Source organism: Myripristis murdjan, chromosome 3, assembly GCF_902150065.1.
Source record: "Myripristis murdjan chromosome 3, fMyrMur1.1, whole genome shotgun sequence".
Taxonomy (NCBI): Eukaryota; Metazoa; Chordata; class Actinopteri; order Holocentriformes; family Holocentridae; genus Myripristis; species Myripristis murdjan.
The window spans coordinates 11,561,718-11,577,615 of NC_043982.1; the positions used below are offsets into that span (position 1 = coordinate 11,561,718).

At 40.9% G+C, this 15,898-nt stretch overlaps 1 protein-coding gene across 1 annotated transcript in view; it reads left to right on the plus strand.

Moving 5' to 3' along the window:
• The first annotated feature begins 855 nt into the window (after positions 1-855).
• Positions 856-15,898, plus strand: part of pcdh9 (protocadherin 9) — a 270,061-nt gene continuing 255,018 nt past the window's right edge. The window contains exons 1-2 of the mRNA XM_030075975.1: positions 856-1,077; positions 1,586-4,733. Coding sequence (XP_029931835.1) covers positions 1,698-4,733 — 3,036 coding nt within the window. The 5' untranslated portion in view covers positions 856-1,077; positions 1,586-1,697. The remainder of the gene's footprint in view (positions 1,078-1,585; positions 4,734-15,898) is intronic.

Genomic DNA, 15,898 nt, shown 5'->3' on the forward strand with positions numbered 1-15,898 from the left:
ATAACGATTTTATATAAACATGCACAGAGTAAAGGGCTAGAGGACAGAGATCCTTTCTTCTTCATCATCATCATCCCCCTCCCCTCGTCCCCCACATCTCCCCCTCAGCCCTGGGGTTTTGGTTAAGCATCTCGGCAGCCTGCAGCATCCTCACAGAGCATCTCGCCGCGGACAGCCCTCCGGTCCGCATTAAGTGACGTTACCTCAGACCAATCATGTCGCTGCTTAGCCCGTCTACGCGACTGAAATGGAGAGACGGTGTCCAATGCCGAGGGTCGGGGGCGTCAGTGTGGTGTGCTTCACCACCCCCCTATGGGTTTACACAGAGTTAGTGCAAGATATTCTGCTCTGGGAGTGAGAGTGCAAGGATAAACGGCGCATACGCTCCGCATCGGTATCATACTTAACAGCCTGTATATCTGGGTTATTACACCAAGGGGGATCAACTCTGAGACACTCACACTCTTTTGCGAAAAAGCCTTTATTTTTTCTTTCTTTTTCTTTTTGTAACCGTGTGTCTACGACGTGTGGGCACAGATGGAGCCCCGTGAACTTGACACATGATGGGACACGCGTGGCTCCCTTTGCATTCAGCTCGTCGGCACCTTCACCTTAACAGGTAGCCGGAAAAAAACGTTGATTTTTTTTTTTTTTTCTTGGGACGTACGGGAGATGAGTAATGATTTGGGAACCGATCCAATGGAAGACACCACAAACCACTGACCACCTGGCTGTGTCTGCTGGAGAGCAACGCTGATCTCTGCAATTACTGCAGGTCGTACAGTTAGATCCTCTCCGCTCTTGAAGTTAGATGGATGAAAGGAACTGCGACATAGGCAGCCTACAGTTTATCAAATTTGCGCGTCCAGCCGCTTTTTAACTAAAAACTGTTGTTGACGCTGTTAACGCCTACAGAGCATTTTCCCCCTCTTCTTTTCTTACACCCGGACTCAGAGCTAAATCTAACGGAGCTGATTGAAAAGGATATCACTACTAGAATGCCCTTTCAAGCACACTGGATGAAAAGACTATGAGCTGACACACTCATATTTTCCCCCTGCGCTGTAACGGATTGGGGTATGTACGGTAAGAATAGGTGTCAGTTGCCAAATAAGAATTTAAATTAAAATACTGGCTGGGATTATTTGCTTAGGTGGGCTTCATTCATGCGGATTCATTCGTTATGAGCCCGCACACACAGCAAAACGCTCTGCATAGATTTTCTCTAAATAAGGTAATTTAAGTGTTAATAATAATAATAATAATAATATTTCTCTGTTTTGTGCTGTTAAGTTCTGTGGCCAACTGGGTTAGAAGCGTTGATTCCCAGTGACCATAATGTGTGGCAGATTTACAAAGGGGGGGAACAGACATGAATGGCCGCCTAAATGGTTGCTGCAGTGTTTTGTTGTTGCTTTTGTATGGATTGATCATTATAAGGCCCATGTGAGAAGGGCATCTTAAATTATAGATTATGTACAATTACTGAAATTCCCAGTGATCAAAGCAGTTAGCTGGGAGACTGATTTTGAATGAGATGAAGTTATTTCACTTAAAAGAAACTGTGGTTTTGATCTATTCATAGGTCTGTCCGGTGAAGTCACCTACTCTAATCTGCAAGGAGTCACTGACTGTAACGGCATTGTATAGAAAGAGACGTTTGAGCTGCGAAGGCTGGAAACAAATTTACCCTTGTCATGGATCTAAAAGACTATTACCTGTTGGGTGCCCTTCTTGCCTGTCTCTGGCTAGATCCTTCAATAGCCCAAGAGCTTATCTATCCCATCAGGGAGGAGTTGCAAGAAAACGTCCTCATTGGAAACATACCAAAGGACCTAAACATTTCCCATACAAATGCTGCCACTGGAGCGAGTGCTAATCTTGTGTACAGGCTTGTCTCCAAAGCAGGAGACAACCCACTGGTCCGAGTTCTGAGCAGCACCGGTGAGATATTCACAACCTCCAACCGAATTGACAGGGAAAAGTTGTGCCCTGGTCCGTCATTCGAGGACAGTGAGTGCTCTTTTGAAATTGAAGTGGTCATCCTGCCAAATGACTATTTCAGACTGATTAAGATTAAAATTATTGTAAAAGACACAAATGACAATGCCCCCATGTTCCCGTCGCCAGTGATTAACATCTCTATCCCGGAGAACACACTCATCAACAGCCGCTTTGCTATTCCTTCTGCTACTGACCCAGACACCGGCCCCAACAGTGTCCACAAATATGAGCTGGTCAATGGGCAAAGTGCCTTCGGCTTAGACATTGTGGAAACGCCTGAGGGGGAAAAGTGGCCACAGCTCATTGTGCAGCAGAACCTGGACAGAGAGCAGAAGGATACATACGTGATGAAGATCAAAGTCGAGGATGGTGGCAGCCCACAGAAATCCAGCACTGCCATCCTTCAAGTTACAGTAACAGATGTCAATGATAACAGACCAGTGTTTAAAGAGAGTCAGATGGAGGTACACATTCCAGAGAACTCCCCTATTGGCACGTCTGTTGTGCAGCTTCAGGCTACAGACGCAGACATAGGGGCAAATGCTGAGATACGGTATGTGTTTGGTACCCAAGTGTCTCCTGCCACAAAAAGACTCTTTGCATTAAATTCAACATCTGGCCTCATAACAGTGCAGAGACCTCTGGACAGAGAGGAGACTGCTATTCATAAGCTGTCAGTTTTAGCTAGTGATGGTAGCTCCAGTCCAGCCAGAGCTACTATTACAATTAATGTGACTGATGTAAATGACAATCCACCAAATATAGACCTGAGATACATAATCAGCCCCATTAATGGCACTGTTTTCCTATCTGAGAAGGACCCCATCAATACCAAGATAGCTCTCATCACAGTGTCAGACAAAGACACTGACATCAATGGCAAGGTCATTTGCTTCATTGAGAAGGACGTGCCCTTCCATCTTAAAGCAGTGTATGACAACCAGTATCTATTAGAGACATCTGCATTGCTTGATTATGAAGGGACAAAGGAATACAACTTTAAAATTGTGGCCTCTGATTCCGGAAAACCGAGCTTGAATCAAACTGCCTTGGTTAGAGTGAGGTTGGAGGATGAGAATGACAACCCACCTATTTTTACTCAGCCAGTTATAGAGCTGGCTGTTATGGAAAACAACAAACGCGACCTGTTCCTGACTACTCTCAGCGCCACTGATGAGGACAGTGGAAAAAATGCAGAGATAGTTTACCAGCTGGGACCGAATGCATCATTCTTTGATCTTGACCGCAAAACAGGGGTTCTGACTGCATCCAGAGTCTTCGATAGAGAGGAGCAGGATAGATTCCTCTTCACCATAACTGCGAGAGATAATGGGACACCACCTCTACAAACCCAGGCAGCTGTCATAGTAACCATATTAGATGAAAATGACAACAACCCCAAGTTCACACACAACCACTTTCAATTCTTTGTGTCTGAGAACCTCCCCAAATACAGCACTGTGGGGGTGATAACTGTCACAGATTCGGATGCTGGAGAAAATGCTGCTGTTTCTCTTTCCATACTGAATGACAATGAGAACTTTATCCTGGATCCTTACTCTGGAGTGATAAAATCTAATGTGTCATTTGATAGGGAGCAACAGAGCTCCTACACCTTTGATGTTCGGGCTGTGGATAGTGGCAGGCCACCTTGCTCCTCGGCTGCCAAGGTGACCATCAATGTCATCGATGTGAATGACAACACCCCCATTGTCATTTATCCACCCTCCAACACGTCATTCAAACTAGTACCCCTCTCTTCTATCCCAGGGTCTGTGGTAGCAGAAGTGTTTGCTGTAGATGGTGATACAGGGATGAACGCAGAATTGAAATATACCATTGTGAGTGGCAATAATAAGGGCCTATTCAGAATTGACCCAGTAACGGGGAATATTACCCTGGAGGAGAAGCCAACTGTGACTGACATAGGCTTACACAGATTAGTGGTCAACATTAGTGACCTGGGTTATCCCAAGTCTCTCCATACTTTGGTGCTGGTGTTCCTCTATGTTAATGACACTGTGGGCAACTCAACGCTAATCTATGATCTCATCCGGCGCACCATGGAGACGCCCATTGACCGGAACATTGGTGAAAGCAGTGAGACTTACCAAAGTGGTGACTATTTAACTATAATGATTGCCTTCGTTACTGGCGCTTTAGTGGTCATTATTGTCATTTTTGTCACTGTGCTGCTGCGCTGCCGCCATGCCTCCAGGTTCAAAGCTGCACAAAGGAAGAAACAGGGAGCTGAGTGGATGTCACCCAACACGGAGAACAAGCAGAACAAGAAGAAAAAGCGTAAGAAAAGGAAGTCCCCCAAAAGCTCCCTGCTCAACTTTGTCACCATTGAGGAGAACAAACCTGACGATCCTGCCCACGAGCCAATCAACGGAACCATCAGCCTTCCCACTGAGCTCGAGGAGCAAGGGATTGGACGCTTTGATTGGAATGCCACACCTACCACAACGTTCAAACCCAGCAGTCCGGACCTGGCCCGACACTACAAATCCGCCTCACCACAGTCGGCCTTCCACCTCAAGGCTGACACGCCTGTCTCGGTGAAGAAGCACCATGTGATTCAGGAGCTCCCATTGGATAACACCTTTGTCGGGGGCTGTGACACCCTTTCCAAGAGGTCCTCTACGAGCTCAGACCACTTCAGTGCCTCAGAGTGCAGCTCCCAAGGAGGGTTCAAGACGAAGGGGCCCATGCACACCAGACAGCAGGTAAAAGAACACTTTTACTGGTCTATAAGTACTGCCTATAATTGCCCTGTTCCACAGTGCTAAAGTGCCAGTCCAAATTAGAGACTCACTCTAAGTTACTGTGAAGCAACAGAAAAGAGTACAGGAGACATACCACTTCAGCAAATTCCACTATTACTCAAACTTAAAGGAAAAAAAAAAGAAGAAAAGAAAAAAAAAAAAACTTGAATGATCGATAATTTATGGAGTTGAGATTGGATTCAACAATCATATGCATAATTTTTAGAATATTTATAGACTCTGATGTTTTGTCATTAGAATATGTTTCATTCAAATTTAACAAAATGAAAGTGGGTGAGCAATTGCCTTGCCATATTCTGTCTATTCAGCACCCTGCGGTTAGATAACTGGTAAATTGTACCGACATACTATCAATTGTGATACAATGTGCTTTACGTTTGTGAAAGAAACATTTTTTTCTCGCCTATCTACTCAAATTCCTATTTTCCTTGTAGGTAAATAGCTGCACAAATTCCCCCCCCCCAAAAAAAGTTGACTTTTCACCTCTCCATAATATTCTGAGTGTAATCATGCTTTTTTTCCTTTTCTTTTTCTGTCTTTTTTCATTTGTTTGTTTTGGTGTGTATTGTAATATCACAAAAGACTTTCTACCTTTTTGACACCTGTTGTAATAACAACAGTCAGTAATTAGTGTGCTGCAGTGTTGTTTTGAATGTCACCGTAGGCTTTGCCACATCATCTATGCTTGAATTAAATGCCTCCTCTCAAAGCACACTAGCGAACTGAGTGAAGCTTGTCTGGAACCTGATACACATCCAATTCAAAAAGGATTAGCCAATAATGAGCCTCAAATTTCAACGTAATCCATGCTGCTTTTTATCAAAGCCTTATTAATTTTTTTTTTTTTTTTTTTTTTTTTTGCTAATAAAGCACCCCTACACAACACACTGTCCTAATCTAATGGAACACACATGGACAGGGAGCAGCAGAGAAAAGGGAGGGGAGGAAAAGAAAGTGCGAGTGCAGAGAGTGAAAGAGAAGCAGAGCAAGAGAGTTGTGGGTGGGTTAGGCTTGATTTTGTGGTGGTACTGTACCTTTAGGTGGCAGTGTTGATCTGCTTGGCACAACTTGGCATTGTGCCAACCTGCAGTGGACTTCTAAATGCAAGGGAGAAGAAAGGAGAGAAGCCTATGTTGGTGTTCTTAGTGAAATACTCACGCCTAACGATGCAGAGACTGCACAGGGTAGATTGATAATGGCAGTTAGAGATGAGAGTGATAAGATCTCTCCGGAAGAGAGAGTGGAATTACTGGGGTGACACTATGCAACTCCTACTGATGCGTACCTCCGGGTCACTACATCTGAGGTTGCATTTAATGCCTTTGAGTGTGAAAGGCAGCAGCCAAAAGGAGGCATTCAGTTTGATGTTATTTGTTAGGTTGAGTTTTGTATGAGTGTGTGTGTGTGTGTGTGTATGTGTGTGTGTTTGAGAGAGAGAGAGAGGGAGAGAGAGAGAGAGAGAGAGAGACTAAGAGATATCACAGTGGAATGTATGGGGGTGAGATATAACCCTGGAGGAGGACACATGAGATATGACAGTACACTGTAAGCACAACATCATCGATTCCCCCAGTCATCCAACAATTCAACATGAGATTCATTGGGATCAATAGTTCAGACAAATGATCCAAAGAAGCATACAAACAGAGCAGGAATGTTCTGTAACGCGTCAACCTGTATACTGTACATAATTGCTGTTGCAGATAGTTTGTGGTAAAATGTGTCCTCTGAAGTTCAGCATTGTTTTGAGACAGATGTTTGAACGCATACTATACACGGTAACTGATCATACTTACTGTATATGCACTTGTGTGTGACATAAAAATATCAAAGTTGAGGATTTGAAGTAGCCTCTAGTCCAGTTCTTTTGCTGCAGTTTTTCAGCCACCCACAAACACATGAGTTGGCTATAATGACATGAATCAGCAACATCAGTGTCGCTCTGACCGCCTTGATGCTGTCCTGTCACCCTTTCTTGAGAACTGCATCAAGAAACAAGCCCTACAAGCCTCACTCTGTTAAAAAATTAACAGGCGAATGTAGAAAAAATCCACCACCTGAAGAAAAAAAAAAAAAAAAAAAAAAAAAAAACCTCCAGATTGGGACTTAAATACGTTATTCACTACAGAATATATGAATTTGAAAACCAGCTCAAGTACAATTCTCTGTTTGAACAGTTGTCAGTCTCTGTTGATACAGTACGATATTTTATTTGATCTTGCATTAACCATGAATGATCATGTCTTCCTACCCTTCCTTATCTTAATTTCATTTGCTTTAAAGAAATTTAAAGTTATTACCTTTCACTTATTATGGTCGTTATCTACTTTTTGAGATTGGACATGAACAGGGTTGGATTATATCTTGTTTACAATCATAATTATGTCAACACATTCATAAAGAGACCAGTGCAAATCTGAATTTCAAGTGACAGTTATGAACCACAGTGGAGTGATTCTGATCAACGTACACCTAATTAAATAAAGCACGGTGTGTTACCAGTGCCATCAGTTTAGCTCAGACTGTATATCCAATTGAAATCAGATTTATTATTTTGTTTTTTTTTCCTTCATATATTTGTTTTTGTTAAATTAACATCTGTATTCACATTTGTACACCATCTCCATTACCTGAGGATCATCGATACTCATTCAGTGTAATGTTTTGTTTTCTGTTTTGCCTAATTTTTGCCAAAAAAAAAAAGAAAAATATTACTGAAGACACCAGAAAAAAAAAAAAAAAACTATGAATGTGTATAAATCTGTTAAGACACCTGAAAAAAATATCTGTCAAAGTATGCACAGGGTAGAGTTGTACAGTATTATATAGTGGGTAGAGTGAGAGCGCCTCCTCAAAGGATAAGAACTGCACTATTGAAATGTTTCTTAAATGTAGTTGATAATTGATGAATGCAAATTCGTTAATAATTTAAGGGTATGACCAATGCTGCAGCTATGACTTGTTGTTTGATGTTTTTTACTTTGAAAATAAGGTCAGCAAAGTGCTGCATTGCGACATGAAGTGCCACAAAGGTGTATGATGGAAGGATTGTAAGTTGAGCCTAAAAACAATAACTTACATGCCTTATGACTCACAAACCAGCAGCAAACACATATGGAGTTATTGTAATGCATAAAGTGAAGGAGGACCTTTGTTATAAAGAATTGTTTAAAGCTGATGACTGTAGCGCTACAAATAGTAGCCCTCTTATTGCGCATGAAAAACCATCAATCAATAAATAACAAAAATCATTAAACAAGCAGAGGGATAAATGACGAGGAGAGTGGTAGAAAACAACACTTCATATCTTGCTGCTAGAGAAAACAGAACACGTGGTAGCAGAAATGGCAGACGACTACAACAATGCCATCGCAGCCAAATGCCTGATGGAATCAGCTTTATAGAGACCCCAAACTTTGCTGATAGCAATGGGAACGACTCCTGCCTTTCCTTTCCTTTCTTTATTTTTTTTCTCCCACTTATTATTTACCCTCCAGGGACCTATATTAGTGTAAACAACACTGAGGAAAAAGCATGAAAACACTGTCCTAGTTTCAGAAGGCAGGAGCAACACAAGCATCTAAGAAACCAACTATAATCATTGCGGTTTCACCATCAGTCTCACTCTCTCCCTTTCAGTACTCTTATGGGGAGAAATAGATTTGGTTCACTAACATAGCATGAGCCCGGTGGCTATGCATTAAGCATGTACTATATATCAGACCCCAGGGCTCATGTTTTGGACACATTTACACGGTCACGCTGAGTGCACAGGATTTGAAAGTAGTCAGTGTGATTGTGTATGAGGCCTCCAACTTAAATGATTAAAATCCATATTGTTAGTTCTCACGTTTGTTTTACATCACCATTAACCTTTAATAAACCCTCTTGGTGAACAGGAAGATAATGTCATTAATTTTCTTCTGAGTTAGTGAGACTCTAGATTCATATTATATTTGGTGCAAATATGTGTCTGGGTAGTAGTCTGTATCCTCTCTCTCTCTCTCTCTCTTTGTTGTGGCTACATAAAAGTAAAATGTATATGTTAGAGCGCGCAGAACGCAAAGGCTTACATAAACCCCCCAATTGAGCTATGACCTCGGCATCTCATGTGTAAAAGAGGCTTAATTGTTGTGGATATCTGTTATTTTTCTTACATGTCAAAAGGGTTGTAAGCACTCAAACTACCTACAGTGCAGTTACCTTATACTGCTCTAATGCGCTCATCTGCAGCACAAATAATGACTTTGCTCTGGAGATCCAGTGTCATAAACTTTTATAGTTATACCACAGCTATAGCAAGCATAGAACAATTTAAAACAATTTATTTGGTTTGCCCTAATCAAAATAATTATTTTTTAATTTCACAAATTTTTCCCTGAGTACTCCTGCACACCGCTATTATATCATATCCATTTCCATAATGTTGTGACTACTACAAAATATTAGACTCGAATTACGGTATCACTGGCAAGAAAGCGGAAACCCATTAAACGATACAGTGCAGTGTAGCATTCACTGGCACGGGATGGGACAAAAGAGCCGTGTGGAGGATAGGGAAGCTTTAGTGCAGAATTCCTGGAGTTGCCTTGTCAGTACATTTAATGAATGGACATTCTATGCAAACAGGAGTTTGTACAGACCATTGTAATTATGGAGCCTTGGGGGAGTCGTCCTTCTTGTGCAGGTTCATTTGCCACATTAATAAGGGGATTAGTAGTACGTACGGGGGCTGATGGCAGCAGGAGAAGTTTGAGAAGATTAATGAACTATGACAATGTTGCACCTGAGGGGAAAAGTCTGTTGCAATATCTTCTGAGTTGTGCTGACACAGAGCTTGGCGGCATGAAAGAGAAAGATGGAGAGAGGCCAGTGACTGAATGTACATCCTTCTCCTCGGCTATCCCGTCACTCACAGAAATCTCTTCAGGATATTGCGATTATGATCTTTTTATTTGCCCGTAACACTTATGACTTAAGTAGTTTGTGTGGGTTTAATACTGTTTTCTTTCACAGAGGTATTCACAGAGTATTGCTTTTGTCTATGTGGGTAAATAAATTATTACATGTAAACAAGCTAAATAAGTATAGGAGGTAATTATAGTTGACGTCTGTGAGTATACTCTGTGGTATATTGCTGTTAATGTCAGTTTGATTGCACAACCGAAGAGAAGCAAGAGGAATTACATGACGTTAACGCATCTGTGTCTCTTATTGAGTGGAAAGTTGTAGATATGAACCTAAACAAACCTCCTCATAACAACTGAAGCTATGAGGAGATAGTAAGCCAATAAGTCTGTGAGTGAAATTTCTATCAAAGCTTTAGGGCTCTTTACCACAAAGAACATTGTGTTTCTTTAAAAAAAAAAAAAAAAAACCTTGTCATGTCCTCCATGTCTAGGTGGGTAAAAGGAAATGAAATGGATTGTGGGCTATACTAAGGTAGTGGGTGTGAGTACCACAGAGTAGATTATTGCCCCAAGGGGGATCCAGTTTTGTCTGCTCAAAACAACAAAATAAATCAAAGCTCCCTGTTGTTACACTGGCTGAACTGTGGAGATCATTTATATGTTTTTTTTTATTATTATTATTTTTCCTTTGTTGAGAAAAATGAAATGCTACAGATTTTTTTTTTTTTTTTTTTGGTTGTTTATAACTGCCAGCGGCAGGTCTGCTGTAACACAGATGATGGCAAATTACCAGGAATTAAATTATCCTTTTTTGTTTATCTTTTATCAATTTTAATTTCTGTCACAACAGTTTTCATAAAAGTGTGGAGATGGTTCCTCTCATTAGTGATTTTTGAACATACTGTATCAGTTGCAGCCAAATTCAGTAATGACATTTTGTCACATAGCAAAATGAGTGTATGTGCGTGCGTGTGCATATGTGATTCCCCTCCCTATTACTATTGTAATTTTTGTTATGGTTTGGTTTGGTTTGTCCATCACTGTCAGCTGGCAGCCCATTCATCTGGAAAGTCAGCATCATCCATGTATGCCATTTCCCAAAGCAAATTGATTGATGATAGATCCTCAGGGGGCTGCTTTGTGAAATAATTGTTTTGCATGCACAGAAACTGAACTTATTGTGGCTTTTGTAGCAGCTGCCATTACTTAATTCATCTCCATGTTTTTAACTAATCCACAAAACACTTGTCCCATGTTTCTAAGACACTCAATCAATTTGACATACTAGATTTCAAATAATGCCTCGTATTTTTTAACACTGCATGACAAGAAGAAGAAGAAGAAAAAAAAAGACTAACTGCAGCTTAAAACACTTAAGGTATCAGCAACTCATTCGGATTCTAATTGTTAAGATTTTATCCTTAAAAAAATAATAACAAACAGAGTAGAGGGTGGAAGAAAATGTTTCTTGACTGCTCGCTTGTCTACAAGAAAAAAAATTAAGATTACAAGTTATGATGCTACTACATTGTTTGATTGCCCCCCCCACACCCCACCCACCCATCTCTCCTTTCCACACCTCACTTGGACCCTCCACCCACTCCTTACCTCCCCCCCTCCTCTCCAGCCCGCCCCTCTCACCCATGTTTTATCGGGGTCAATGCCGTTACATGCAAGGTTAGATCACCAAGGGTGTGCTCACCTTTGCGCCCTGATCATTTGTGACAGATGAGGGGGCTTTGTGCTCGGCGCAAAGCCCCACTTTCTCCTTGTTACCGTCCTCTCCCCTTTAATCATTAGACTCCTCAAATTAAGGGGAGGGCGGGGTGTAAAAGATGGGCAAAGCGGTGCTGTATGTCCTGACACGACAAACCCAGAGGGAGACACATCCTTGTCACGGGGGTTGTTGCGTCAAGTGACACACAGGCCGCTGCCCTGTCACTAGCGTGTGCCAGTGTCTAGACTAATAGACGTGATAATGGCATTGCCAGCCAAAGCCCCCCGCCCCCCGCCCCCCTCCCAAGCAAAGAGCCACACTTGACTTGAAATGTGACTGCCATTGACTGCTTTGCCACTGGGCTCCATAGCTCACAAAGACTGTGTAAACTCCATCAATGTAAATTTTTATTGTATATATATATGATGTTTCATGTAAATTGAACTCCTGGTAATCTTGCCTAATGTGCTGTGTTATACAATAATGGACTTGTTTTATTTTTGGTTTTATTTATTTCTCCCGCTCCCTATTTTTTCCTTTTTTTTTTTTTTTTCATTGCTGGATATACAGTAATTACATCTGAAATAAACTTTGCCAGTTATTAAGTAACCTGCAACTCCTATTCCTCTGTTTGATAAAAGCTTTATTTGAACAGTGCTATTCCACCTTTATAATTTCATAATAAATGTTTCAAAGAGATCATTCTTTCTTGTTTTTACTTCCTCCATTTGTCCTCCTTGTGGTACGGTGTTATTAGGCACAAGCTGTCAGAGTGCTCAGTGAATTAATATGGTTATGTATTTGTCAGCTGCAACATGTGAATTAGTCCTAAGCAGTGCATCAGAGCAGCATCTGCCCATGACCGAATGCTTTACCTGATTATTATGCCATTCTGTATGATTTCAAAAAAAAAAAAAAAAAAAAAAACACTTTGACGGAATCCATTCTTGCAAATGAAGCGCACAGAGTCTATGACATCTCCGCTCATGTAATACCACTAATTTTACAATGCAGCTGTTTCCCAATCCTGTTCTGCAAGTTTTTGGACCATCTTTACTCTTGCATCCCTGATCCAATTAATAGCTATGCAGTTCTGTTAGCCCTGTTCAGGTAGATCAGTTTCTGCCGCTCAGCCAATCAGCATTAAGCTTTTAATTGGATCAGATGTGCAAGAGTGGAGCTGGAACAAAAATTTGCAGGACAGGGGGATTTGAGGACAGGTAGTGGGATGTGACAGAGTCTGCACTGTGGAGTTGGAATATCAATAATATCAGGATCCTAACTAACATTAAGAATAATATAAAATCACACCAGTTTAAATTCCCTAAACCACACTGTCATTATCATCCTCATCATCATCATAATATACAGTGGCACACACACCTTATTTCACTCTTTGTTGGTACATACAGTATGTCACATGACAAGAAACATTGTCATAACAGTGTTTATCTTCGGTTCCAGCGAGGATGACCTTTTGTAATGACACCTTCAGTAATTAGTCTTTAGCTACCCTCTGGTATAAGCAGCATAGATATGTCACCTCTGAGCTGGTTTCTGCAGAAAAAAAAAATGGAGAGAGGAAGTGTGGATTTCAAAATGCCACGCCAACACATCTATGGAAAGTAGGCCTAACTCTACTTAATCTGTCCACTCCATTTGAAAGCCAGAAGCAGAGCTTAGTCTGCATTTGAGCGAGGAAGGGGGGAAAGAGGATAAATAAATAAATATAGGCTTTAAAGTTTGACCTCATCTATACGGTCACTTTCAAAAAGCAGCGTGCTCTCACTGACTGGAATTTGAAACCTGACTTCTGACCTGAAGTATAATCATATTGCCTATCCTTTGAAGAAGAAAGAAAAAAAAAAGAAGGGCAGTGCTTGTAGCATCTCTAAGCGAGTTTTAGCAGGATATGCTGTCAGTGTCTCCCAATCTCACACAGCCAGGGTTCCAAATTTTGTGAAATCCATGCGGGGTGCGAAGATTTCAGATAACATGAGCCTTTGACAATTCTATTATTGAATTTGGCAAATTTATCATGGCATTTTCTATTTTCTGCCGTTGCACAGCCCACAGTTGCAGGCAGACGGGCAGTGTTAGATGTGTTTTCAGATGTGACCATGATATGTATAATCTGGACAGTGGGAGAATTAAAACAGTCAGACCAGTCATGTGCAAAATATTCAGGCCTAAGAGGAAATAAGGAAATGATCAAATATGAGAAATAAATTCTTGTTTTACATAAGGTTTAGTTCAGGGCTACTGTAAACAAGAGCAATAGTAAATGTCATTCTATTACCGCATCTACTGTTTATTAAGTCAAAGTGTTGTGCAAACAGGTAATGGGATCCTGCAAAGGCACATTCAGGAATATATCTAAGGTATGCATATACCTCGAAATTGCATCATTAAACCATGTCACTATTCTTAGTGACAATTTTGTATCACATTTGCATTAACATATTTACAAAGAGGATGCTTATCATTTTTAAATTATCCAAGTAGCATCATGAGACGTTTCTGACTAAAACTATTTCAGCCCGGCCCTCTGATGCACATTAAAAAGATTTAGTGTGAATGAATGATGTTTTTCTTAGCTGACTTGAGTCTTGATAATACTTTATAAGACATGCTAACAGTCTGGCTACATTTTCTACATCCGCCCTTGATACTGGAACGGGTTGATAGATGCTTCTTGAACATGCAGCAATGGCTGCAAGCTTCGCTAAATTAGTCACACGCCTGATGTCATTACACTGAATTAAAATCTGGATCTGTCAGATAGTTGAAGAGGGTGCAACAGTGTGCACATTGCAAAGTAGTCTCCGCCACTGACACTGTATATGATGCTTGTGTCATATTTCCCTCTAGTGACAATGTGGTTTAGTCCCACTGACACACTTTTCTTCTAGTGTCATCTTTCCTCAACCAGGAAGTAGTCACTCATATTTCACCTTTTGGGATGAAAGATGAGAGCAAAATTATACAAATATGCCTCAGTGTATCTGACGTTGCTGCCAGAGAAAAGAGATAAATATATATTTTTCACCCCATATTAGAATTAAGAGAGCATTGCGGTATTGCCATAATGATGCAGAAAGTGCAAGGCTCACCAGGAGTGTAAATGTATGGATGATCATATATGTACATGACTTTTGATTGAAAGGACAGAGCAGCCGTCACACTCCTGGGAACCAGAGCCAATAGTTACGTTTCTATCGTTCTTTTGTCCTGCTAGACAGCGAGATGCGTACATATCTAGCAAGCGAGAGAGAGAGAGAGAGAGAGAGAGAGAGAGAGAGAGAAATAGAAATAGAAATAGGGAGAAAGATAGAGAACAGTGAAATATCATCGAGTCGCTTCTCCTATACGACGATTGGACTGAGGATGGAAATTTAACTGGCACTTGATGGACTGCTTTGTGGCTGAGCCTTTTAGCAAGATAAACGTGATGTTAAGATATGGTACCCTTAGGACTTGGTGTCCGCTTCCACAGGAATTCTCACATGAGGCACATTATACTTAGAAGAAAGGCGCAAATATGATTTTATGGGGATTTTAAAGGATTTATATTTAAGCACAGGGCAATAAACAATGTTTAAATACAAAAGGAAAATTCACCATACAGTGGAATTCTTTATATTATATTCTTTATATGCAGGATTTTGTCTGCCCAAGCCGCTCACTCACAAAACTAGAATCCAGTGAGCTTATAATTGACCGTGTTGCTCTGGAAATGAATGAGACACAGGCTGTGCACTTTTAAAATATTTGAACATTAAGGCTATAACCAAGCCATTTTTTTTTCATTCTGTACTAGTAGCTGCTACAAGCTCAAAATATAACCTGCACAGATACTGTTTAGGCTCATATTTACTGTCAATAAAGTAATTCCAGGAAGTCACGGTTGATGATGCTCTGGCTGTGTTGTTATTACCAATGGGAAAAGTTTGATCATTCAGATTGAACTGTGCAAATTCGGAGGAATTTAGTTATGAATTATTTTTCGCGGTAAACTGGAAAATGAACATCGATTAATCGGTTTCAAGACTAATTAAATATTGCCTTAAATCTGTACCACGCCATTAACAGATTTTCTTCATTACAAAAAGAAAAAAAAAAAAAAAAGAGAGAGAGAGAGAGCAACAGAACTGAGCTTGGATACCAGATGATTTTCCCTGGCAGGGAGCACAATAAGTGGTATGAGTGAATTAGCAGACATATAATGCTCTTCAGGGAGCTAATTAGATGAGAAGCTGTGATGTATGGGTGTTGGAAGGATGTGTGTCATCCCACTCCTGTTCAATGTATAGACTGCAGATTTGTATTGATTGTATGCTTTGTCTTGTGCCGCGGGCATCAGCACTCCACTGTGTTAGCTGTGTGCCTTGCCTTTGTCTGGGTGTTGCAGTGAGTTGAGCAGATAAGGGTTGTGATAAATCTGCCTGAGAATAAGCTGTCATAGAGGTGCCGCACAT